We start from the raw sequence: 23,750 nt of genomic DNA, 5'->3' as shown, positions 1-23,750 counted from the left end.
GAAAAAAGTATAGTGGGAAGGAGTCACTCTTCCTAATACTAAGGCTTTCTATACAGCTACAGTAGTCAGGACAGTGTGGTATTGACAGAGGGATAGACACACAAGCAATGAAACAGAATAGAGAACTTAGGTATAGACCCACACAAATGTGCCCGGTTAATTTTTGACAAAGGTATAAAATAAATTGACGGGACACTGACAGCCTGTTCAACAACTGGAGCTGGAGAATGAACAACTAAATCTCACACCTCATGCACCTAAAACTCCACACCTAAATCTCACACCTTGCATAAGAACTAGCTCAAAATGTATCAGACTTCTATGGAAAATGTGAAACTATAACCTTTTAGAAACAATAAGAGAAAATCTCCAGAGCCCTGAACTAACCAAAGAGGTCTTAGATTTGCCAGTGAGAGTACAACTTGTAACAGGAAAAAGCGAATATTTTTGGCTTCATCGAAATTCAAAACTTTTGCTATCTAAAAAACTCATAAGAGAATAAAATGACAAATTACATACTGGAAGAAAATATTTGCAAGTTACACACCCAACAGGGGATTTGTATTTAGAAATGAACCTTTATGCCAAGGCTATGAAAACTTGCATAATGCAGTTTAGTATGTCATCTATATGAAAAGTAAAGTTGGTGTCAGTAACCCCTGCAAACACATGACCATACTTCTTCTTCCCCAAGGCAAAGATATCACCAGAGGAACGAGGTGGAGGGGGAGGGGAAGAAGGAAGAGTGTAGGCAGAAGAATTTTACTCAAAGTCTGGCAGGATTCAGTCAAGGCACTCCCAGGAATTCAAGGTATGTAAGACACAGCCCTTCCCTCATGGGCTTTATATTTGTGTGAACACATAAGCCTAATAATAATTACCTAATAATACAAGGCAGTGTTTACTAAAGTACTAAATTACACTGTATAAACAATGAACACTCTAGGAGTTCAGAAAAAACACACACACTCTTTTTTAATCAGCAGAGGGAAGCTTCAAAGAAGGAGGAAGCAATATTTGAGATTTATGCCGGCTGATTGTGAGTGCTTCAATGAAAACAACTCTTCTTTTTCAGTTTATTATTTATGTATTTTTAAAGTTAAATTTATGAGGGTGACATTGATTAATGAGAATACGTAAGTTTCAACTCATTATAACACAGCATCTGTATATGGTACTGCCGGCTGATCACCCAAAGTTTAGTCTCCTTCCATCACCATGTATTTAACCCCCTGTGCCCTCTTCAATCTCTCCCCAGCCCCCTTTCCATATGGTAAACCTGGTACTGTTATCTGTATCAATGAGGTTTTTTTTGTTTGTTGTGGTTTTTTGTTGTTGTTGCTTTCTGGAAAACAGCTCTTTTCTAGTCATGCTAAGAGTTGCTCTGCAAGCATTATGCTAAGTGAAATAAGCCAGTCAATGAAGGAAAAATACCACATGATCTCACTCATTCAACTCTTCTTTTTCAGTTTATTATTTATGTATTTTTAAAGTTAAATGTATGAGGGTGACATTGATTAATGAGAATACGTAAGTTTCAACTTATTATAACACAGCATCTGTATATGGTACTGCCGGCTGATCACCCAAAGTTTAGTCTCCTTCCGTCACATATATTTAACCCCCTTTACCCTATTCAATCTCTCCCCAGCCCTTTTTCCATACGGTAACCATTATACCTGGTACTGTTAGGAGGACACATATGTAATACTCTTTGTAATACTTTTAGCAAAAAATAAATAAATAAAATAAATAAAATAAAAATAAAAAATAGTCATGCTAAGAGTTGCTCTGCAGAAAAAGGAACAAAATATGCTGAGAAAAATCATGAAATAATGACCGTGGGGATGATTTTCTTAGCCTGGACCATTTATTAAGCCTTTGCTCTGAGGTCAGAACTCTGTCAGATGCTTTCTCAGACATTATTTCCAACCCTCCGGCAACGCTACAGGCTGATGCCATTCCTCTTTTGCAGATGTAAAAACTGAGGCTCAGAAATGAAAAGCACTGGCCCAGGGACACACTGACAACGAAAGACAGAGCCGGGAGGTCGGCCTGAACTGCAGCTCTTCCCTCCAGCCCAGGCTGCTGTCTGTGCCTCCGGACACATGTCAGAACAGACAGCTTGCAAAGCAGAAAGTCTTCTCTAAACGTTTACTGTCTGCACTTGCAGCTTGCAAGAAATACAGCCGTGCAGAAAGGGGAAGACTCAAGAGTCCGCAGCCCATGTCACTTTTTCAGGCTCAAGGCCAAGGAACACCCCATGAAAGATCCGCCTACAATTTACCTTACTGTGGTATCCTTATAACAGCAAAGAAAAGCTGAAAAATACGTCAAAGGTTTGATTATTTTTCTGGAAATTCCTATGCAGATTTCCAACTTCTGGTTATTTGCATTTGGTATTAGAGGGCTAAGTCCTTCCTACCTTTCTTACTATCATGACAAGCATGTTCATGGCATATTGCAGAAGCTGGGCATGGGCAAGGGAGCCCCAGTCCACAGCGCACCTCAGTCAGTATGAGCTGGAAGAGGAGTGTCTGCCATTTAATCTTCTTTAAGGAGCTTCTTAATCTGTTTTCCCTCCTGACAAATCCATGTGAACAATGAACCACAACAGAAGAAAATGAGAAATGGCGATTTCCTGAGAAATGGCAGGTAATCCCTGCCTTGACTGTGATGCTGGTAGATATTTTAGGAGAACGTGGCAGTTGTCCTCCAACATACTGAACCTCCATTGCTGTATCAGGAAGAGGCTCTAAATTGGCAATCCTGAATCCATTCAAGGTCGTGGCCACCTTTAAGAACTTAGTGAAAGTTATGAATGCTCTCTTCTCCCCCAATAAACACACACTCCACATGTACATTCTGATTCTGTAGGCATTTTTAGGGGCTTCTGTACCTTCCAACGTTTGTGCCAAAAGCACTGGATTAAGAAAAATTGTGAGGAGTATGGTGATTACCTGAGGGAAAGGGGGTGGGGGAGGTTGAAGAGGATAAAGCGGGGATAAATGGTGATGGAAGGAGACTTGACTTGGGGTTGGTGAACACACAGTCCAATGTACAGATGATATATTACAGAATTGTACACCTGAAACCTATATAATTTTAACCAGTGTCACCCCCAATAAATTAAACTTTTTTAAATTAATTGTTAAAAAAGAAAAATTGTGAGGACATATTGGGCTTAGCAAAAAAATTAAAAAATACTCCTGTTTAACTCTGTGAGATCTTTTCCCTAATCACATGAAAAATGACAGGAGAAGCAGCACATAGATCACAAATCTCATTCCAATTTTTAAATCTCTCTTGTTTCAAATACTTTATTCCACCTACGCTATTTGTTCATCATCTGTCTCCTTCCACAAGAGCACAGAGATTTTGTGTGTCGTCCACGGCTGTGTCACTGGTGCCGAGAACAGCAGTACCTGGGAGGAAAGAGGAGCTCAGCCAATGCTACCGGAAGAAGAAACGTGTCTCCTCTTGAGAGTCCTGAGCTACAAAATTGACTGTCTTCTGTGTAAGTTTAGATTTGCTTTGATCTATAATACAGTAGTCAAATGCTTTCTTCCACCTATACCACTTTGAAATGTATTACTAAATTTGTATTTGCTTTTCAATGCTTTTACTAATTTTACTTACATACTGTTTTCCTTTTTATTTTTCTATAGATTAATCACCTTCCTTTCGCCCAATGACCACCTTCTCCTTGATTGTTTCTGTTCCATTGACTAAAGATAAAGTATATCTGGGGGCATCAATTTATAAAGCCAAGTGAACAAAATGCAATGCATTTAAACGACAACAAAACAAATGTCAGTCTCTCCAAATATGCCTGTTTGACTAGTCAGCTTTAAACATATTGAAACGATGCAAATACTGAATACTGAGATATTAGCATGAATAAGAATTTATCAATGGTGGCTGCTATGAAAATGTGTGGAGTCAATGTGGTTTGGGTGTTTAAACCCTGCTTGCTCCCTCCCATGGTTTAAATATGGCCCCTGCAACATCTTCCCATTTAAATCACTTCACAAACCATTTCCTCAAATATGGTACAAAGTCCATTTTAGTACTTGTGAAATTCTCACAAATTCTGGGTTAGAGAAGTATGAATTAAAGACGTTTCACTTTACTTTGTCATCTGCATTCCTAGGTTTAATCAAAAGCAGTGCTTTAGCATTTTTTTATTTAAAGGGAAAATATAGTGAAAACGACAACAAATGACATTTGGTTGCCCTGTAATACAGAGCTACATCTTGAAACTATGTCCAACAAACCTCTAAAAATCTGTTTGAGGACACATTTTAAAATGTAGGGCCAAATATATGCAGTTAACGTTCATAACTTCCTAGCACCCTACATTCGCTGCCAGCAGACTCTCAACAAATCTGGCTGATATAAAGGAGCTGGCAGAGACCCCGCAGGAACAGACGTTAGTGATACAGAGTGAAGCCTGAGGGAATTATTGCTGCTGGTTTTAGACCAGGAGCCTCAGTAAGCGCCTGCACTGAAATGACTTGATTTGTAGCCACATCGCTCAATTATTCATAGCACTCCCGGCTGCAGCCTCCACACCCTTGCATGAACATTCATGCATATCCATGTTCACATGGGCGGTCATGCTCCCACATGTGCCATTAAGGGACAAGAATGCTGCTCAGAGTTCGCTGATCAAGAGATATGCCGTGCAGAACAGGATTTGAGACAGCCCAGGGTTTCCTCTTCTAGTAGGTTTAAAACCTTTTTTTTTTTTTCTCAGTAACTTCCTTCCTGTTCTAACTGCCAGTGCTCAGAAGTCAGAGTTGAGAGACAGAGGCACCCCGGACAGAGACGTGAAGCACATTGAATGTAAGTTGGAATACTGGGGGGTTGGGGGAGGCTCCAGGTGGGCGCAGAGAATAGGCTACAGCCCTTTCCAGTGTATTCTCTTTTTAGAGGGGCAGTTCCTCTTTAAAACAAACTTTATGATAAGAATGTACTAAGGAGGCTGCTGGAACAGTTCTGCAGAGAAGGGGAAGTCAGAGCCAGGAATGGTAGCAATGACTCAGGAGGGACAGCGCGGTGAGGGAGGAGAGGGTGCGTGCAGCCCAGGAGACCAAATCCTGAATGTCCTGGACAAGGGCTGCGTGTACAACCCCTGGGGAGTGTCCGGAGGGGTTTCCACCAGCTGGGAGCAGGCATCTGGCCAGGCTCAGAGGCAAAAAGACTATAGATCCAAACTGAAACGGATGGTGCTGGAGGATGGCGGGGTGGTGCCGGGGTGGAGATGTGTGGTTTCCTGTTTTTAAGTAGACTTAAAGAGACTGGTTGAAAAGGGGGGAAAAAGTGGCTCAAAGCTGTCAAACATTAAACTGCCTTCCACTAAAGAATGTTCTGGGGATACAAGAGAAATGCATAGTGAAAGCCTTCCTTAGGGTCTACAAGGGGATCTAACTATAAGGAGGAAGCACGGTGGATAGAATGCACTGTTATTTACTCGTCGGTCCTACAGGCATAGAATTTCTACCACGCACAAGCACCTCTTGTTAAATTCCTGTGGTGAGATGGGTAGAAAGGTAATTGCTGTTGTTGCCAAAAACAAAAAATAAAATCTTTACATCTGAGAGAAACATTGAACAGTAAGAGCTAGATTCTAGAAAAATCCAAGTGGACCCAGCTAGGACACCTGGTCCATGGGCTTTCAAAATGAACTGGTCTGAGCTTGGCCGCCATTAGAAGTGCTTGAGGCATGACCTGAAATACTTGCTTCCTTTTTCAAGGATGTCCCCATCGGCATGTTTTCTAAACAGAGCCTGTAATTAAACTCTAGCTGTAGGGTAACTTGTGGGATGATGGGACGGATAAACCCTGAGCTGGTCTCCTGTTCAAGGTGGGGGTAAGGCGGGCTGTTCTCACATGGAGTTCCTATAGTCACCCCCTTCCCACAGAGCCCAAGAGCCCCTGAAATCAGGGCTAGCCTGTTGGGTTCTCAGGGCAGGAATGACCACGCAAGGGGCATCAAGGGGTCAGTCACAGGCAGGTATCATTCTTGTTTGCCATTGCTTTGCTTTGTTCAGTTTACAAGAAAATATCCCTCCTGATCCAGATATGACACAAACACAGGAAGGAGATCATCTTACCCTTTGGTGAGATGTGTGAAATTCTCAGAGGACGGTTCAGTCTCCATCCATGCTACACAGCCAATGTATGGGAAATGACCGTGTCACAGCCAAGCCAAACCCGGCTGGCATCTTCCTGGCACTGAAATTGGTCTCTTCCTTGTTTGGGGGAGCATGCGTTTGCTCTTAGGGAAGCATGCTCCGAGCAACATCAAGGTTCTGCTCTCAGTGGAAGCTCGGACGGGCAGAGTCAATGTGGCAGAAAAATTTGGGCCAGTTTGTGGGAGCACAGTAAGTGCCCAACTTCAGCTCACAGGACAAGAGTGGCCCTGGGGAGGAACAAATAGGCCCACTGAGAAACAGAGCCAGCCTGTGTGGAGTGCCTTCCATGAGTTGGGCCTGGTGTTAGAAATTTTACATTTGAATCCTGGACACAGGGAGGACAGCAAGCCTCGGAAGTGTTCAGTGATTCGACTAAAGTCACGTACTGGTATGTGTAGGGGGTGGGGGTGGCGACACAGCTACAGTGCCTCCGAAGGACATTTTTGGAAATGTCCCATGGGAGCAATTTCCTTTAACCCCACATTCTGAGCATCCTGTTCCTGGGTCAGTGGTATCACCTCCCAGGATTCTAGATTGGAGTCCACACTGGCAAACCCAGAGATGGGTCTCCTGTTGCTACTAAAACTTCGACATCGATTCATTCAATAAGCACTCGATGGCTCTGTGCTGTGTTCCACTCTCTGGTTTCCACAGCCAGAGCTGGTAAAAATTCACGTGGGTTTTCTTAAAGGGACATATTCTAAGCGCAAGTGGTCATTTAAAAAAAAAAAAGGCTTTACTTCTGTCTACTTTTCCATGCTTCATTTAAACCGGTAAATGTGTTGAGATACTACAGTATAGTCTTTTGCCTAATAGTGGCTTCCTTAATGCAGTTTTCTTTACAGATTATTTAAAATAAATATTTGTGAAAATGCCTAGCACAGTGACTTCACACGGTAGACACGGAGAAAAGTTTAAGGAGGATTCAGTTCTCCCTCCTTTTGCATATGAATCTGGGTCAGAAGAGTATATATTGCTATGAATGCACGGACAAGAAATAATGTACTGTTTCTCCCACCAAAGGAAATGTTAAAGAATTCTGCTTCCAGTAATTTGGACCCTCCTCGGGATTGATTGTAGTGTTCGTTGTATCTAACCAGGCCTTGTCCTCTCAGGCTCTGGATTGGTTCTTTTCACACAGCTTTGCAGTTTCAGATGTTCTTCCTGGAGCTGAGGTGGTAGAGAGCAGCCCTAAGGACCCCAGAAAGCAGCGATTCCTCCGTGTCACTAGGGAATACGGAGACTCCAGGGAGGACTCCAAAGCGCAGACAGCTCTGAGGTCCCAAGGGTAGACTTGGATGCCCTGAATAAGCCCAATCACCAAGCAGGCAGCAAAGCAGACCAAATCCCTGACTGGCTCTGAAATGTTGGCAGTGTTTCAGAGGTGGCTCGACCCTCCACGCCCTGCTCCAGAGCTGCAGCCCCAGATATGGGGAAAGTAGGGCTGAATCAGTCATCCAGTCATCGGGGAGTGGAGATGATGGGGTGGGAGGTGGGGAAGGGGATTGGAGAACGCTGATGCTTACTTCCACAGGTACTTCTCTGATGGAAATCCCCTCTGTCTGCTACTTCCACATTTCTCCCCCACCTCCTTGTCTCTACCTCTTTTATCTACTATCTGTGGTCTGTGCTTCTAGATGCACGATCTGGCAACTTGGGGACACGAGTCAAGTCCCCACAGTGTTTTGCTCCAGAGTCAGAGGGAATTCTCTCCATTAGCTGTGCCTTTCTCATCCTTGCAGAGTGACCTCTGGCTTCAATTATGATAGGGAGCAAAAAATAGAATCTAAAATTAAATTGTTCATGTGGAAGCTTTTTTAAAGAAATAAAATAGTGACAGTCCCATGTTAAGGTTGATTCCGTTAATAAACAATCTTTGTAATTCCCAGGACTTCATGTCTCTTCTGTACTCCTCAAAGAAACAACATCTATTTTTAAGGAGGAAGGAGTGGACAGGGTCAACACTGCAGATGGAAGGGAAAGCATTTGGTGCCTGGGCAGTCAGTTACCTCTTCATCAGAGCTGAGCAACAAAACAGACAGCACTGCAGGGAAGGGAGGAGAGGAAGGGAATGGATAGTTATTGGACATCTACTATTGGTCAGTATTGTCCTAGAACTTTTCATATATTTTCTCCTACTCTTCCACCCCATAAAGAAAGATGAGTACTCCCATTTACTGATGCTAAAACTTGGGCTCAGTGAGGTTAATAACTTGCTTAAATTCTATACTAATTCAAGAGCAAACCACAGTTTGAATCTCTGACCCATCAGACTCAAAGTCCATGCTCCAGGAGACGTGAAACTTACCTTTCTCTGAATTTACCAGGTGATTTGTTTCCTCTAAACTCAGAGAGTTTCACCTTTCCTTGCCCTCATATTATTTGGAACTGCATTAATGAACCAGACAGTGTACTCTATCCTGAGATTGTTGCCAGTTCATAAGTGTATTTCACTTTCAATACCTTGGAAATTCCACTGAATCTGCAAGTGAAAACATCGATTTGTGCTATGTCATACTCATGCCATGAGTAACCATCTTAATTTAATTAGGTGTTTTAATTGAGGAGGAAATGATTAAGTCTCCACCTCACCACACCTAATCCTTGTCATTGTTTCACTGAATAGCAGGCCTGGAGGTGTGAAGTTTCCACTGTGAAAACTCATCAGTGTATAGGATTAATTATACCAAATGTAGAAAATAGAGATAACTCAAACAGTAAGCACATTTAAAAAGCCATCATGTGACACAGTCCACCTTAACCTTGTTAAATATATATAATTGTTAATTCTCCATTTCACTTTTCTGTGTAAAGAACCAAAGTCAAAGACAACATCAATGAAACAAGCAAGCAAAACCCTGTTCTTTGTGAAACAGTGGGCAAGCTGGAAGGTGTGAAAAGCCCGGCCAGATGTTCTGCCGATGGGCTGGGTGCTCCCCCACCCCACCTCCACTTCCTCTTTTTCTTTCTCATTTCATAGACTTCTTTACATTAGGGAGCATTCGAATCATTGGACTAAGAAGGGGCCTCCGAGACCTTCTAGTGCAAAGATTTCATTTTGCAGAGGATGAACCTGGAGCTCAGAGGGGTTCAGAGGCTTGCCCAAGGGGACACGGGGCAGAGCTGCACTGAAACCTTCCGTACGTGCCACTTCCTTGCTTTGTTAAAGCCATCCCTGCAGAGTGGGGCAAAGAAGCATTTACCTCTGCCTGTGCACTCCGGATGGATTCCTAAAATGACTGACGTGCTTAATTTTATTGTTACTCCTTAATAAAGATAATGGAAGCAACAGAGCGAAGTAGCTGAAGGTCAGACAACCCACACTCTGCCCCTTACACAATATGTCTTCTTAGGCACGTTATGTACCTGAATCTGTAGAAGAGTTTCCTGATCTGTAGTGAGCACTACGTGAGGTGAGGTAAACCTCATGAAAGCATTTAGCACTGTAAGATAGTTATTATAATGATCATCACCAATAAATTCAATTATTCTTTAGATGATGAGATTAGAAAATGGTCTATAGAATTTCCATCAAATTTTGATTTAACTTTAATAAGCACCTGAAAGAAAACTGACACTTGTGGCTAAATATACACAAATACATAGTTTGGGAAATGGTCAGCAAACTATATAAACCATTTATGGCTGGGGTTTGGGAGAATCAAGGTTCCCCAGAGATAAACTGTGAAATTTAAAATGTAGCACCTTTGGGGAATTCACATAAATTTGAAATACAACACAGAGATGTAGTCTCTTAAATACTCAGTAACAGAAATACGGTAACTGAATGCCAGCCTCACTGGCTTTAACAGGAGAAACATGTAAATAGAGGCCTTAGAAAAGGAAAGCACTGAGATATGGTCTGCTCTCACACGTCACCTCCGAAGACGAGGAAAGAGAGATCCATAGTGGTTGGAACATTTGCTGGGTGGGGTCACAGCTACTTAGCAGCAAAGCCAGAACCAAAACCCATGCCTGATAAGGCTTAATTTAGTGTAGAGATCAGAATCCAAAATCAAGTAGATGGACCACAGGACTCTTCTCCTGAAGACCTGCTCCCTGGGCACCTTTGCTTTCAGTCCAGGCTTTGCAGTCATGTTCCCTCAGATGAAGAGGCTTCCTGATATCTCTTCCTGCTTCTATACACCCAGCATTTTGTGTTCATGAACTTGATCCTTAGCTTGAGGCCAAGTTGTGTCTTTGATCTACCAGGTCTGAGAGAGAAGGAAACTTTCTCAACTCTTTGTTTCATATTTCCAAAAGTTATAGTTTCAAGGTCATGTTCCTAATCTTGGACTCGAGTGAAGTCTATGAAGTACCTCGGGGGTCCATGAATCCCTGGATTGCATGCACAATTTCATTGGTTTATTCCTTCCTTTTTTATGAGGACCATGACTTTTATTATATGTTTAAAAAGATCTGCAATCTCCAAAAATCAATCAAACCAGCTGGGCCTTTTTTAGTCTGAGTAGATTGTTCATCCTCCAATCCCTTCTCCACTTTGTTTGTCTCTTTGTTTTAAATATGTTTTTATTGATTTCAGAGCGGAAGAGAGAGGGAGAGAAAGATAGAAACATTAATGATGAAAGACAATAATTGATTGGCTGCCTCCTGCATGCCCTCCACTGGGGATCAAGTGTGCCCTTGACCGGAATCGATGGGACCATTTAGTCCACAGGCCAATGCTCTAACCATTGAGCAATACCACCTAGGGCTCCTTCTTCACTTTGAAGAGTAACTTCAGCATTGGTATGGGCTAAAACAGTGTCTTGCAAACAGTAGGTGCTCTCCAATTTTTTCTGATTTTAATTTTGCTTCAAAGGGGCTTTTCCTGAGAACTACTTCTCCAGTTTGTTATTTGCTATAGTAAGATATTTTCATCTTTTTCTAATCAGCTTACCAGAGAGAGCTGGTTTTGGATTATCTCTTTTTCCTATGCTATATAATTAAACCAAATTATTTTTGTGTGGTCCTGAATGTCCTCTTTTTGACTACAACAAATTCATACAGTAACCCCACATTATCCTCTGCTCTTCTATGTCTTTAAATAAATTGGTGTCTCATTTTTATAGAATTGATATAAGTCTCATATTTACTAATGAGAAGATCAAGATCTAGATGACAGATAGATTGACTTGTCAATGATCATCATACTGTTAGAGGTTAGCAGTTCCTGTCCCAGACCAGATTTTTCTCTGTCTCCATCTCTCTGCTCCTCTCACTCTCTCTCATATTCTCATTTCAAAATTGAGATTCTAGGGTATAGAATTACAATTCCCTGTAGGTTATTGAGATAGCCTTGAGCTAGTTAGAGGCTGGGTGGGAAGTCTAATAGTTAAGGCTTCAAGCAGATGACTTGTTAGAAGCAAACAACATATTCCAGAAAGGCCTGTCCATGGGGCTGAGATGCCGTCTTTTGCAGATGTTTCATCCACAGGTTTGTTATGTGACCACCACCGTGGGGATCTGGCCAGGCTTCTGGGTCAGAAGAAGAGAACATGTCTCATCTGATTGGTCTCTTCTGGGTTGCTCTTCATCTGCCCCTTAATGATTGTCCTTAAACTATCCACAACCTACAACCTCTATCCACTGCATCCTTCATTGTTTTTCCAACCAGTCCATTCATTTTCCCTAAGTGTTGTTTGGAACATGAGCTGAGTTGGTCACTGTGTTTATTGTGCTGTTCTCTAGAAGCTCAGCTTTGAGTGGTGCTGGCTCTTCAGCCGAGGCAAAAGTTGCCATAGGAACAGGCCTACGGGTTTCCTTCCTGTACAGGAAGTGGACCTGGGCATTGCGATACTGTTTGCAGAGTTGATCAAGGCTCGTCGTGTTTGACTTGTTATTTTACTGGAAGAGAATCAGTGAGCCAAGAGATACCATTTTCTTTCTTTTTTTCTTTTAAAGTTACTTTTTTGGGGGGCTTTATTTCCAAATTATTTTTCTTCCTGTTGCCAAGGATAGTGACCTTAAAACTAAAAACCACAACTGATTTTGGCCAGAGATAACTTTACTGTCAGGGCACCTTACAGGAGTTTGCAGTCACTCGGGGTGAGAGGTGACAGGTATTGTCTTACTTTGCACCATTTTGGAGCAATGACACCTTTACCCACAGGCAGAGAAGGAGTTACCCTCAGGGTAGAACTGATAGAAATCAGAAAATGATCTGTTTGCCCAAACAGCTCCAGCCACTGGGCCCGTCATGGAGCCTGAAATTCTTCCAGCAGACTTTTTCCCCTATGAGGACACTGCATCTCATCCACCCATGTGAACTTGGGCAATTCTCTTACCTTCTTGGATTCAACTTTCTCAATGATTAAATGAAGGGTTGGAATATGTCATCTCTAAAGTTCATTTCAGCTCTGGAAGCTCTGACTATACCTGCCTTAAGAGGAATAAATTTTAAGCCTGTTATCCAGTCATTAACACTTAAGCATGAATACTTTTATTAGATCTGTCCTCCCTTTTTTTTTTTAACACAAAATGAGTAAATGTAGATGATGATGGAAGAAGACAGACTCCAGGGTACGCTCAGGAGAGGTCTTGGAGCATAAGGTCACTGGAAATCTGGGGAGGGGTGGGAGGTACTAAAGGGGAAGTGGGTCCAGAAAAGGGAGATCAGTGGAGGGATACAAAAGTCATAGCTGCAGGTTTGTCTAGAAAAATTTAGAGTCCTTTGCTATTTTGTGTCATTTCAGAAGAACAGAAGATCTTTAGATATAGAACCTAGTAAATCAACTGATGAATGTTTATAAAATGCCTGAAGTAGTCAAGTGTTATTGAATATTCAAGAGAAACATAGAGCCTAATACCTGCTCAAGAAATTATTAGCTGTGTTGAGTGGAAACCACTCAGACACCTCAGGCAGGTATCATGGGGTGCCTACAATTTCTCTTTGAGGTTTTGCAGGAGTTCGGGGAAGAGTCAGTTAATGGAAAGAAGCCAACTTCCTTTGGCAAGCTCTCCACCTGTCTCAGGAAACCATCATATGCAGGATTGTACATGCTGAGAGCTTCGACACTAGCAAGGCTAGTTAGATTTGGAGGACTGTGATAATTTCTATAACTATTCAAACAGATGCTATTGGCTCATTATTCAGACCTGCTTGTGCTATGTTGCTTCATTTGTAGCATATAATTCATAAACGAACTTTTCTTTTGTCTGTTTAATTCAGTGAATAGGGGGTACTCATTATAATACCAACAAATTCAGGCTTGGCAGGGAAAAGACTGGAATGCATTATATTCATAATTCATGAAATGTAATGAGGTGAAATTAGGGGAAAATCACAACTATGGAAGTCCATTAGGGCAAAGATAATGCTAACTGCACCCTCACAAATGTTGTTCAGATCCACTGACTTTGGCTAATGGACTATCATTCTCTCTCTCTCTGAAATAGATCAAAATGACTGAAAAGGCACCAGAACCACAACTGGAGGAGGAGGAGGATGACCTGGACGGGAAGCTCAATTATAAGCCTCCACCTCAGAAGTCCCTACAAGAGCTGCAGGAGATGGACAAAGATGACGAAAGTCTAACTAAGTACAAGAAAACGCTCCTAGGGGATGGCCCTGTGGTAGTAGGTGTGTGTATGGGGTTGGGGGTCAGGTGGAGGGTCCCAGAGAAGACATACATTTCAGCTACTCAACAGCAGGGCAAAGGAAAGCGTACCAAGTGCCTCCAGGGTTAAATGAATGAATCACGATCTACATGTGAATAAAGTGATGAACTGTATAATTAAGTCTTCTTTGGAGAAGAGTTGCAAGTTAGCATTGAAACAAGAAAAGATAACACATGGGGAGGATTTAGAAAGAATTTCAGTTTACCGTTTAGAATTGTATTCTCTCCATTCTCACATTTTTCTCTGTCTTCTCGTTCTCATTCATGCTCCTTACCTAACCATTCATCACTTCCACATACGCTGTAGCATACTAAGACATGGCCCAAAGATATGGATGAACAGTGCCCAACTAGCAGAGTACCTCACCCACAATCACTCAGAAAATATTGGCTGTTTATAATTAGGACCTACAAGTGCCCAAAGCAGAGAATAACATCGCTGTAATTTATAAGGCCATTGTGATGAAGCATGGTAAACCTACCATATACACTTCTATTTCTACTTCAGATCAAGTTCTCACCTTTCTTTTTATATTCTTCCTCTCCTACTTGAAATGCATGCACACACACACACACACACACACAACACAACACAACACAACACAACACAAACACATATGCGCACACACACAGAGATACATGTCTCTTCCTTATGCTTACCTTTCCTTTTGAATCCTGCAGACCCCAAAGCCCCCAATGTCACTGTCACCCGCCTTACCCTGGTTTGTGAGAGTGCTCCAGGACCAATCACCATGGACCTCACTGGTAAGTGGACACATCTGTACTGTTCAAAGGGAGCTAATGCAATCACTGGAAAAACTTGCTCTTTGTCCCCTATCCCAGAAAAGGGAAACTTGTAAGGTGAACCCCTGAGATACATGTTCTGGGACCAGTTCACAAACCCCTGCTCTCGGGGAACGCAGTATTGACCATGCTTCTTGACAGCCAACCTCTGTCTCTAATTGAAGAGAGTGCAGGCATAGGTACTGGATATATTTACTTGGGTCAGATTTACTTCATATTTTTATCTGCACATGATGGCAGAATTCCTATGGAAATTACTAAAAAGATGGAAACATTAAGAAGCTGTATGCTTCTGAAATAGTAATATTTACACAATCTAAACGTCAGAAACAATATTGATCTTATAGCAGCAATTACAGCCTGAAAGCAAGAAGCAATCTAAGGCCTCCTGAATAATGCTAGGAATTCCACTGCCAAATATATATTATTTTAACCTAAAGCTCTGATTCTTTTAAATAAGCAACTCCCCAACCCCTCAAAAATATGTACAAATTAAGATGTTATTTTCTTTCACTTTACTGTAAACCAGGGTCAAGACCTTTCCCGAGCAGAGGAGAGGCTGGGAAGGCGGGATTAGGTGGGGGGGGGGGGGGGGGCAGGAAGTGGGGATCTGAGAGAAATAAGGAAAGGGCCACAGAGCTGGGAGGTTGGACGAGTAAAGGAAGGTCTTTACTAAAAAGAAAAAAAGCATCACCAGATTTATAAAGTGAACCCTTGAGACAGAGCAATGCATGGCTCTGGAACAGAGAGGCTTAGCAGCAAGTAGTTCCCCTCTCACAGAACATACCCACTCTTTGCCTTATATGGGCTTGTCAGAGAGAGGAAATCAGAGGCTGAGAAGATACTTCCTCTTCAACTGAAATCGTTAGAGCAGACACACAAATTCAACTACCCCCACGGTCTAGCATCTCTCCAGGAGAGACACTTGTGTTCTCTCTCTCTCTCTCTCTCTCTCTCTCTCTGGGACTTGGGCCTCTTCCTGTGTGCAATTGTGTAATGTGACCAGATACAACATTCATTTTGTAAGATAAGGCCTGAATGAGTGTGAAGGAAACTTGTTCTTTTTTTTAAAAGGTCTTACTTGATGTTATTACAGGGAAGAGTTGGTCCCTGTCCCTGTTCCCAGCACCAGGAAACCCAAATGTAGTTTTCTGTAACCAAGAAGCTACTGAGGTGAATCGCAGATATATATAGGGTGCTAGTACCAGCCTGTGCATGATGCATGTGCACAGAGCAGTGCAAAACACACACACGTTCACTCCTCAGTGTCCAAGGATACAGGTCCACATTGGGAGAAGTACAAACAATGATTATCTTCTGACCAGGGTGCAGGGATTAAGGGCAGATCCCAGTTTTATGGAGCCCGAAGCTTTTATGACTTAAGTGATCTCCTTAGGAAAACTAACATGAAATTGCAACTGCAAGTGCAAAATTAAGTACAAAAGCAAACATGTATTTGGAATGATAGAAAGGAATCAAAACAAGCACATTTTTAAAAGCTAGGAAATGCCACATGACCAAATCTTAAAAAATGTAAGTAGCTGGTATTCTTATACAATACTTTTCCTATATTTTTTTATTTGAGGTGTAGGGGTATATTCTTTAATTCTTTCATCATTTTTTTTGTTTGGTCATGTGTATACAATGTCATGTTCAATAGAGAGACTAGAGAGATAATACAGTCTGTCCTCTAGAGTGGTTGATTAAAACTTGTTTTCTATTATTGAACAATTAGAAAAGACATTTTTGTACATAACTCATTACTGGTAATGCTTGTATCTTCTCAGGGTTGTTGTCAAACTAAAACACATTTCTTTCATATCTGCCTGTAAGATTTCAGGCATTTCCAGTGTGCGTTTGCACAGCCACTAATCTCAAATATCCTTAGAGTTGAGGGCCAAGTAGACCATGATGCTCTGATGGGCCCAGCAAATAGCTCTGGAGCTTGAACTTCATCTACTTTTGTACCTCTTTCTGAGGAGAATAAACTCTTTCTAAATTTACTTCTACAGGGGACCTCCAAGCCCTCAAAAAAGAAACTTTTGTGCTAAAGGAAGGTGTTGAATACAGAGTGAAAATTTGCTTCAAAGTAAGTATCTTGCCCTACATGTTTGACAAAGTTTAAATCCTTCCTATAATCAAAGAAAGAAAAAAATCAAATTTCTTGCATTATCATGTTGGCAAACTTTGTGTTTTCTTTTTTCCCCCTGGAGATAGATTTTCTTCTCCCCAACTCTGGGCTCCACCCATTGAGACCCACCCTTTCCTCCTGCCTTTTCCCAACCAGAATCTCCTTCATTGATTACTAAGCCTCTCTCTGTGAACCCCTAATACTCCCATCCATAAGGCACACACCGCTTTGTATTGTACCATGTATGTCATTTCTCCCCTATACTGCCTAAGCACCTTGAGATAGGGAGAGATTTTATATCCCTCCTTTCCAACCATTCACACAAAACTTTGTAAATGGTAGATATTTAGTGAATATTTATTGAGAGATAGGTGAATTAATTAATTAATAGGAAAAGAAAATAGAACAGCTCTAATTGCTTAATAATTATATAAAGCCAAGGGCCCTGAGAAGTAACTGGAAATTACAATTTAGTTATGGAGCAGATAAGCACAAAACTAAATAGGAGATAAACTGACATATAATGAATAGGTACATGTCCCAGTGAGCAGCCAAATCAAGGAGAAAAATAACCTTGACTTTGAAAACAAATAGGTCAGAAATTCATTGTTTACTCTCAGTTGCTTATATTTCCCTTGGTTGCCCTCATTCTCACCCAGTCATACTCTCCAGGGCCTGGGCTCCACCAAGGAAAGCCCCACCTCCTTCTTTATTTGCACACCAGGCCCTTCTTCCTCTTGGGTGCAGCGTGTAACTTGGGGCCCATGAACAATCACTCTCCACCACATACAAATATGCCTCAAAATAGTTTCATTCTGAAAATATTTGTTAATGCTTACTCTATAATAGGCACTGAGCTACGGTTCACTCCCTGGTTTCCTGTAGTACTATTTATTACTAACGCACCTGAGAGTTTGGTAAGGCATTGTATCTCAATGTGCCTAAAATAGGTTACACAGTAGTCCAATTTTTTAAAAAATATATATATATTTTAAATTGATTTCAGAGAGGAAGGGAGAGGGAGAAGGAGAAGGAGATAGAAATATCAATGATGAGAGAACCATTGATCGGCTGCCTCCTGCACGCCCCACACTGGGGATCAAGCCCGAAACCCGGGCATGTGCCCTGACTTGGAATTGAACTGTGACCTTCTGGTTCATAGGTCGATGCTCAACCACTGAGCAACAATAACTGGGCAATCCAATTTTTAATCATTACCACTACTGCCTTAATCTGTCAATTTAGTAAGCCAGTTTTTATCACATGAAATGAATCATGACAGGTAAATGGTGATGTGAATGAGATGAGAAAGAAAGGTGTGGAACATGTGCTTCTGCTCTGTGGGGAGGCCGAGGGGGAAACCGGTGGTGGAGGCCTCAGTAGTCAGGGCTACACATTAAGGTGATGGAGGAGGAGGACACAAAAGGGGAGTCTCAACTCCCATCCACCTCAGGGATGTGGCCTTGTCTCTAGAGGCAACCCCCATGAAGTTGAACCACCCTGTGGCCATTCCAGCATGGAGCTCCAGTTATAAGGAACACCAGTTCAAAATGAAAAAATAATTGAAAAGCAATTTAAGCCCTAGCTGGTTTGACTCAGTGAATAGAGCGTTGGCCTGTGGACCAAAGGGTCCTGAGTTCGATTCTGCTAAAGGGCAGGTACCTTGGTTGCAGGCTCCTCCCCTGCCCTGGCCCTGGTTGGGGCTCATGCAGGAGTCAACCAATCCATGTGTTTCTCTCACATTGATGTTTCTCTCTGTCTGTCCCTCTCCCTTTCATTCTCCCTAAAAATCAATGGAAAAAAATTATCCTCAGGTGAGGATTAACAAAAAAATAAAAAATTAAAAAAATAAAAATAAAAATAAAAAGCAATTTAATTCTATGCTGGTGTCTCTTGAAGACTGTCCAACAAAGTTTGCATGTATAACACCAGCAACATATCCTGAAACCCTCTTTTTTTATGTCTCTTAGTTGCTCTCGGTGTCTCTTTCTCCCCCCAAATTTTACAACACTCTTCCAAAATTTGGCCTGTGATGGTTCTTTTAGTTTCTGCTTTTCTTTCTTCTGTCTCTTAAGGAAATGGTAGTGTGTCTGACTTCCACAGCTCTCACTTCCATTCTCATCCCGAAGCTTCTTCATCCTGGTGTGGAAAGACATGGGGAAGGGCATCCAGACAGAAGAGAATACCAGGAATATTTATATTTTTTATCCATAACAAACATTAAAATGGACATTTTATGAAGCAGTAGAAAAATATGAAACTCTTTGTTTTGAAGTCCTTATTCCTATGCCACCATCATTCCTGATTTTAGGTCTTATTTCCACCAGACCAATTTCCCATGAGGCCTAAGGGACCAGCTTAGAGGCTTCTAGAAAGATCCATTCATTTTCCCTATTCCTATGAGCCACATGGGGGAGTCAGAGTCAGTAGAAAGGTTGGGTTTTGTTATATCACAATTCTTCAGCATGTTTTCATTTTATCTGCTTTTGATAGATTTATACGACAGATTTTACTGAGTGACAGTCTAGAACCTAAGCTGGCAGTGTTCACTGCAATGCTACCTCATTATAAACAATGAAGCACTGAGAGATTGATTTCATTATTCTATCCAAAACAAAAAGAGAGCCATAATTATTGTTGGGGAGAAATTACTCAAAAATGCTTACATTCTTGGGTAAGAGATCAATCGAAGGACTTGTATGCATGCATATAAGCATAACCAATGGACATAAGACAGTGGGGGGTAGGGGAGGCCAGGGGATTGTCAAGGGCAGGGGAAAAAAGGAGACATATGTAATACTTTAAGCAATAAAACAATAAAATTTTTTAAAAAGTTACCAAAAAAATGCTTACATTCTTCATATCGATGAACAATTAACCAAGCCTTCCAGCCAATGACTCAATGACCAATTTAATTTGTTTGTATAAACATGATCACCATATAAAATTAAGAGACAACCCAGTTCAGTCCGAGGTAAAATGACTAATGGAAAAACAAAGTACTTGGACTGTTTATATTTTCATTCTGCCTTAGTAAATTTTCTTTGAAAGGCTTGGGAAAGTATCACCACCTCAGACAACGTCTGAAAATGACAGACATCCAAAGTACTTGCCAGACACCAGTGGCTTTTACCCATTATTTATCTATAGGGAGGATGCTTTCCTGTGGCCCATCTTTTCAGCTCAAGACCTCAAGTTATACCTACATTACAGGAACAACCACCCCCTAGACTTGATTTTCCATTACAGCTTTTCTCCTTGTTGTTTGGTTTTCGTGGGCTAAGTGGATCATTTCTCAGGTTGGGATTTTCAGATATTTACACAATATTTTCCATTGGTAGCATTGTAACCTTCCTAAGACAAGGACGTTCTTCTGGCTAATAGAATCAGGGAGAGGGAGCTCAAGACCATTCTTTGGACCATTGAGGAAGGAGAAGTGTAATGAAGAATATTGAGATGGTGTCTTAATTAACCACTCCCCTTCACAAACCCCAAAATCACAGTCTTCAATGATTAAAACCAGATTGGCAACATTGAGTCTTGTGAACGCCTCTCTTCAACTCTGCCACACCATCACACTAAATCAGTGATGGCGAACCTTTTGAGCTCGGGGTGTCAGCATTTTGGAAAACCCTAACTTAACTCTGGTGCCGTGTCACATATAGAAATTTTTTGATATTTGTAACCATAGTAAAACAAACTTATATTTTTGATATTTATTTTATATATTTAAATGCCATTTAACAAAGAAAAATCAACCAAAAAAATGAGTTCGCTTGTCACCTCTGACACACGTGTCATAGGTTTGCCATCACTGCACTAAATGATAATAATAACCCTTACTCTGAACTCAATCTTCAGTCTTCTTATGCTCAGAGAAGACAGCTAGGTAGGATCAGGCTAGATAATGAGGAAAAATGAAAGAGCCCCTTTAATCTGAATTGCTTGGGTCCTTCCCACCTACAGGTGAACAGAGATATTGTGTCAGGCCTGAAATATGTTCAGCACACCTACCGGACTGGGGTGAAAGGTAAGTGACCTATACTTTACACTGTCCCCAAATCTGCTTCTCACTGATACTTAAAGTTCTGGTTATTAGCAAGTTTTAGGCATGGACTCATTTCAGAATCTGATAAAAAGCCGTGGACTCTCACCCTAGGCAAAGGCACACATTATACCTTTGACCTAGATGTTAATGGCAAGACCTACCTTCAGGAGACATAGTTTAGATGAGTCAGCCACTCACCTTCGGCGTTCAGCTTCTGGAATTCAATTTTATTGCTCATAAATGGAAAGAGTAACCAAGATAAGATTGAATAAAATGAAGTACATAAAAGTACTCTCAAAAGTAAATAAACAAATAAATAAATAAAGCAGTTCACAGGTATAAAACCTGAGTGTCAGAGAAATCCAAAACAGGAAAGACCTATCCACTGGCATTTTGTGTTTAATGGGAATGAGACTTGGTGGAGTGGTGGAGGGGTGAGGTAGGGGGTTGGGGGGAGGGCAGTGCTTAATTTCCTAAACAAAGAAAGAAAAAAAATTCTTTCTGGGATTGAGAAAAGCTGTCTAATCGAAACAACTAATATAGCATTGCTTAATCGGCAGCCATTCTTGACAAGATGTACCTAAACTGTACATGCCTTGGGAACCTGCCCTCAGGTCTCTTCCATGAGTATGGGCAGGGGGAAATGAAGAGTGAAAACCAGATGGGAGCACACTGACAGTCCTTTTCTACTTTAGGGGTTCTCTTCCCAGAGGTGTGAAACAGTAATGCATCCATTCCACCAAGTCCATAAACAAGAGAGAGGGAGGAATTGTCTGATAAATTTGCATAGAGAAACACTCCGTTACTCAGATCCCACAGAAGATTGTTGACGTGAAAGATTTTAATTGGTCTTTCCAATACCTAGTCTCATGAAAAATAGAGTTCAGTTTCTCATTTTCTTTTGGGCATGGAGACTATGTTGCCTCCCTGAGGGGAGAGGGCTAGGATGCGCCTGTAGCTGTTCCTTCAGACTTATTCACAACACTTAACAGCTAACTAAACAGTGCCTGCCTACCTACATACCTGTATTTACACTTTCTAATTCCCTACTGATTCTTAATATACATTCCAGTTATTCACCTATTAATAATGTTGGTTAGCTATTTGCACCATTTGTCTCAATTCTTACTTTCTTAAAAATTTATCTTTATTGTTGAAAGCATTACAGATGTCCCCTTTTTTCCCTCCATTGACCCCCCTCTATTTGCTCCCATCCAAGAAATGTTAAATGGACTGTTGTAATAAGCATAAAGAATAAAAATGGCAATAAATAAATACCTATCAATAATAACCTTAAATGTAAATGGATTAAATGCTCCAATCAAAAGACATTGGGTACCTAAATGGATAAGAAAACCAGTTCTTACTTTTTTAAATCAAATTATTGATTTTCCCCTTGCATTCAAATTATTCTATCCATGATTTCTGTTCATTCTGGTCACCAGCTGTTACTTTATCTGCCCCAATTGATGTGTTTATTAAATGATCTTCTGTAGATAAAAGATCCTTGAAGTTCATTATATAAAAAAGAAATGGAGGCCCAAAATATGACTTAGAAAAGAATTCAGATCTCAACTAGTTTGAATTTTTTGGTTGAGATATAATTGACATATAACATTGTATTAGTTTTAGTTGGGCAACATAATGACTTGATATATGTATATATTATAAAATGATTACCATAATAAGTTTAGTTAACATCCATCAACACACAAAGTAACAATTTTTTTCTTGTGATGAGATCTTCTTAAGATCTACTACTCTCTTAGCAACTTTCAAACATACAGTATGATATTATTAACTATAGTCACCAGGCTGTACATTACATTCCCAGGACTTACTTACCTCATCAGTGGGATTTTATACTTTTTGACTACCTGGGACTTTTTTATGGTATAATCTGCTACATCTCCATAAAAACATTCTTCATCCCCATTGATTTAGGGCACTGATTCTGCAATTTTTCTGATACTCGGAATCAGCTATTTTTTAAAAACACTGATTCTAGGGATCCACAGCAGGTTACTGAACCATAGTCTTTGGGTCAAAGGAAACTGTAGTATTAAAAGGCACTCAAATAAAAAATATTTTTTAAGAAAAAACAAAACAAAAATGGTGCCCAGGTAAACCTGATGTGTAGCCAGGCTTGGACACCATTGCTCTTGGCTTTGATCCCTGTAAGCAGTGCTCCAACTTCTCCAATCCGCAGTGTTTGTTTTTCTCTCTCAGACTCTTGCCCTAACGAACTTCCCTTTCTTCCCAGTGGATAAAGCCACATTTATGGTTGGCAGCTACGGGCCTCGGCCGGAGGAATACGAGTTCCTGACTCCGATTGAGGAGGCTCCCAAAGGCATGCTGGCCAGAGGCACCTACCACAACAAGTCCTTCTTCACCGATGACGACAAGCATGACCACCTCACCTGGGAGTGGAACCTGTCCATTAAGAAGGAGTGGACAGAATGAGCACATCTGCCCATCCCTGTCCCTGCCCTGCCACCTGGAAGAACCCTCTACATCGTGTTCACCGCCCTGTCCTCCCCCCTCATCACAGCTGGGCCCCTTCCCCAACACCCCTCACATCCTCTTGTTGACGCATCTTCTCCCGCTCTCTCTCTTAGAGTGATCCCTAACACTGGACGCTTAAAACCCAGGCTTCGGTCCTGCCCACTCTGATCCCCCATCATGGCCAGATCTTCAAAGTTCTGTTCCTCAATGCACAGTCATGAAATATTTCTTCTCTTATTCCCATTTGAGGAGTGAGAGGCCAGGAATCACTAACAACCCTTCTGCCTTGGGTTCCAGTGCTCATTCCCACCCCTGGATTGTTCTGTGGTTGCTGCTGGCTCAGTGAACGTCCCTAGCCACATTCCCTGCCTCGTGGGTTCTTCTTTCCTGGGAGACACTTAACCAGCACAAGAGAGTGAGAATAAAGCAATTGTATGACCTGA

The 23,750-nt window shown here is 41.4% G+C and overlaps 2 protein-coding genes across 5 annotated transcripts in view; one reads left to right on the top strand and one right to left on the bottom strand.

The window, feature by feature from the left end:
- Window positions 1-6,135, bottom strand: part of PDE6H (phosphodiesterase 6H) — a 21,092-nt gene extending 14,957 nt beyond the window's left edge. Inside the window, exon 1 of the mRNA XM_014451727.2 lies at window positions 6,120-6,135. The gene's annotated coding sequence lies outside the window, so the exon portion shown is untranslated. The remainder of the gene's footprint in view (window positions 1-6,119) is intronic.
- On the top strand, window positions 4,665-23,750 carry ARHGDIB (Rho GDP dissociation inhibitor beta). Of its 4 annotated transcripts, none has more exons than XM_006084286.3 (6): window positions 4,665-4,848; window positions 13,599-13,782; window positions 14,501-14,584; window positions 16,636-16,712; window positions 20,721-20,784; window positions 23,066-23,750. In XM_006084286.3, the coding sequence occupies exons 2-6, from the start codon at window positions 13,605-13,607 to the stop codon at window positions 23,263-23,265; spliced, it is 603 nt and encodes a 200-aa protein (XP_006084348.1). In that variant the 5' UTR covers window positions 4,665-4,848; window positions 13,599-13,604; the 3' UTR covers window positions 23,266-23,750. The 4 variants fall into 4 exon arrangements, with proteins under 4 accessions (XP_006084348.1, XP_023605839.1, XP_023605838.1 ...); XM_023750071.1 differs by lacking the exons at window positions 20,721-20,784; window positions 23,066-23,750 and adding exons at window positions 11,273-11,362; window positions 18,830-19,014 and having other exon boundaries at window positions 4,757-4,848; XM_023750069.1 differs by lacking the exon at window positions 4,665-4,848 and adding an exon at window positions 12,608-12,626.

This window comes from Myotis lucifugus, unplaced genomic scaffold (assembly GCF_000147115.1).
Source record: "Myotis lucifugus unplaced genomic scaffold, Myoluc2.0 scaffold_10, whole genome shotgun sequence".
NCBI classification, from domain to species: Eukaryota; Metazoa; Chordata; class Mammalia; order Chiroptera; family Vespertilionidae; genus Myotis; species Myotis lucifugus.
The sequence above is the reverse complement of the archived record's forward strand: the minus strand, read 5'-3'. Positions and strand labels throughout refer to the sequence as shown.

Bases quoted from the DNA above. Each gene is read 5' to 3' on its own strand.
- ARHGDIB (XM_006084286.3), top strand. From the start codon at position 13,605: ATGACTGAAAAGGCACCAGAACCACAACTGGAGGAGGAGGAGGATGAC. The intron at 14,585-16,635 runs GTAAGTGGACAC...TTACTTCTACAG, and splicing joins AATCACCATGGACCTCACTG to GGGACCTCCAAGCCCTCAAA. The intron at 20,785-23,065 runs GTAAGTGACCTA...CTTTCTTCCCAG, and splicing joins CTACCGGACTGGGGTGAAAG to TGGATAAAGCCACATTTATG.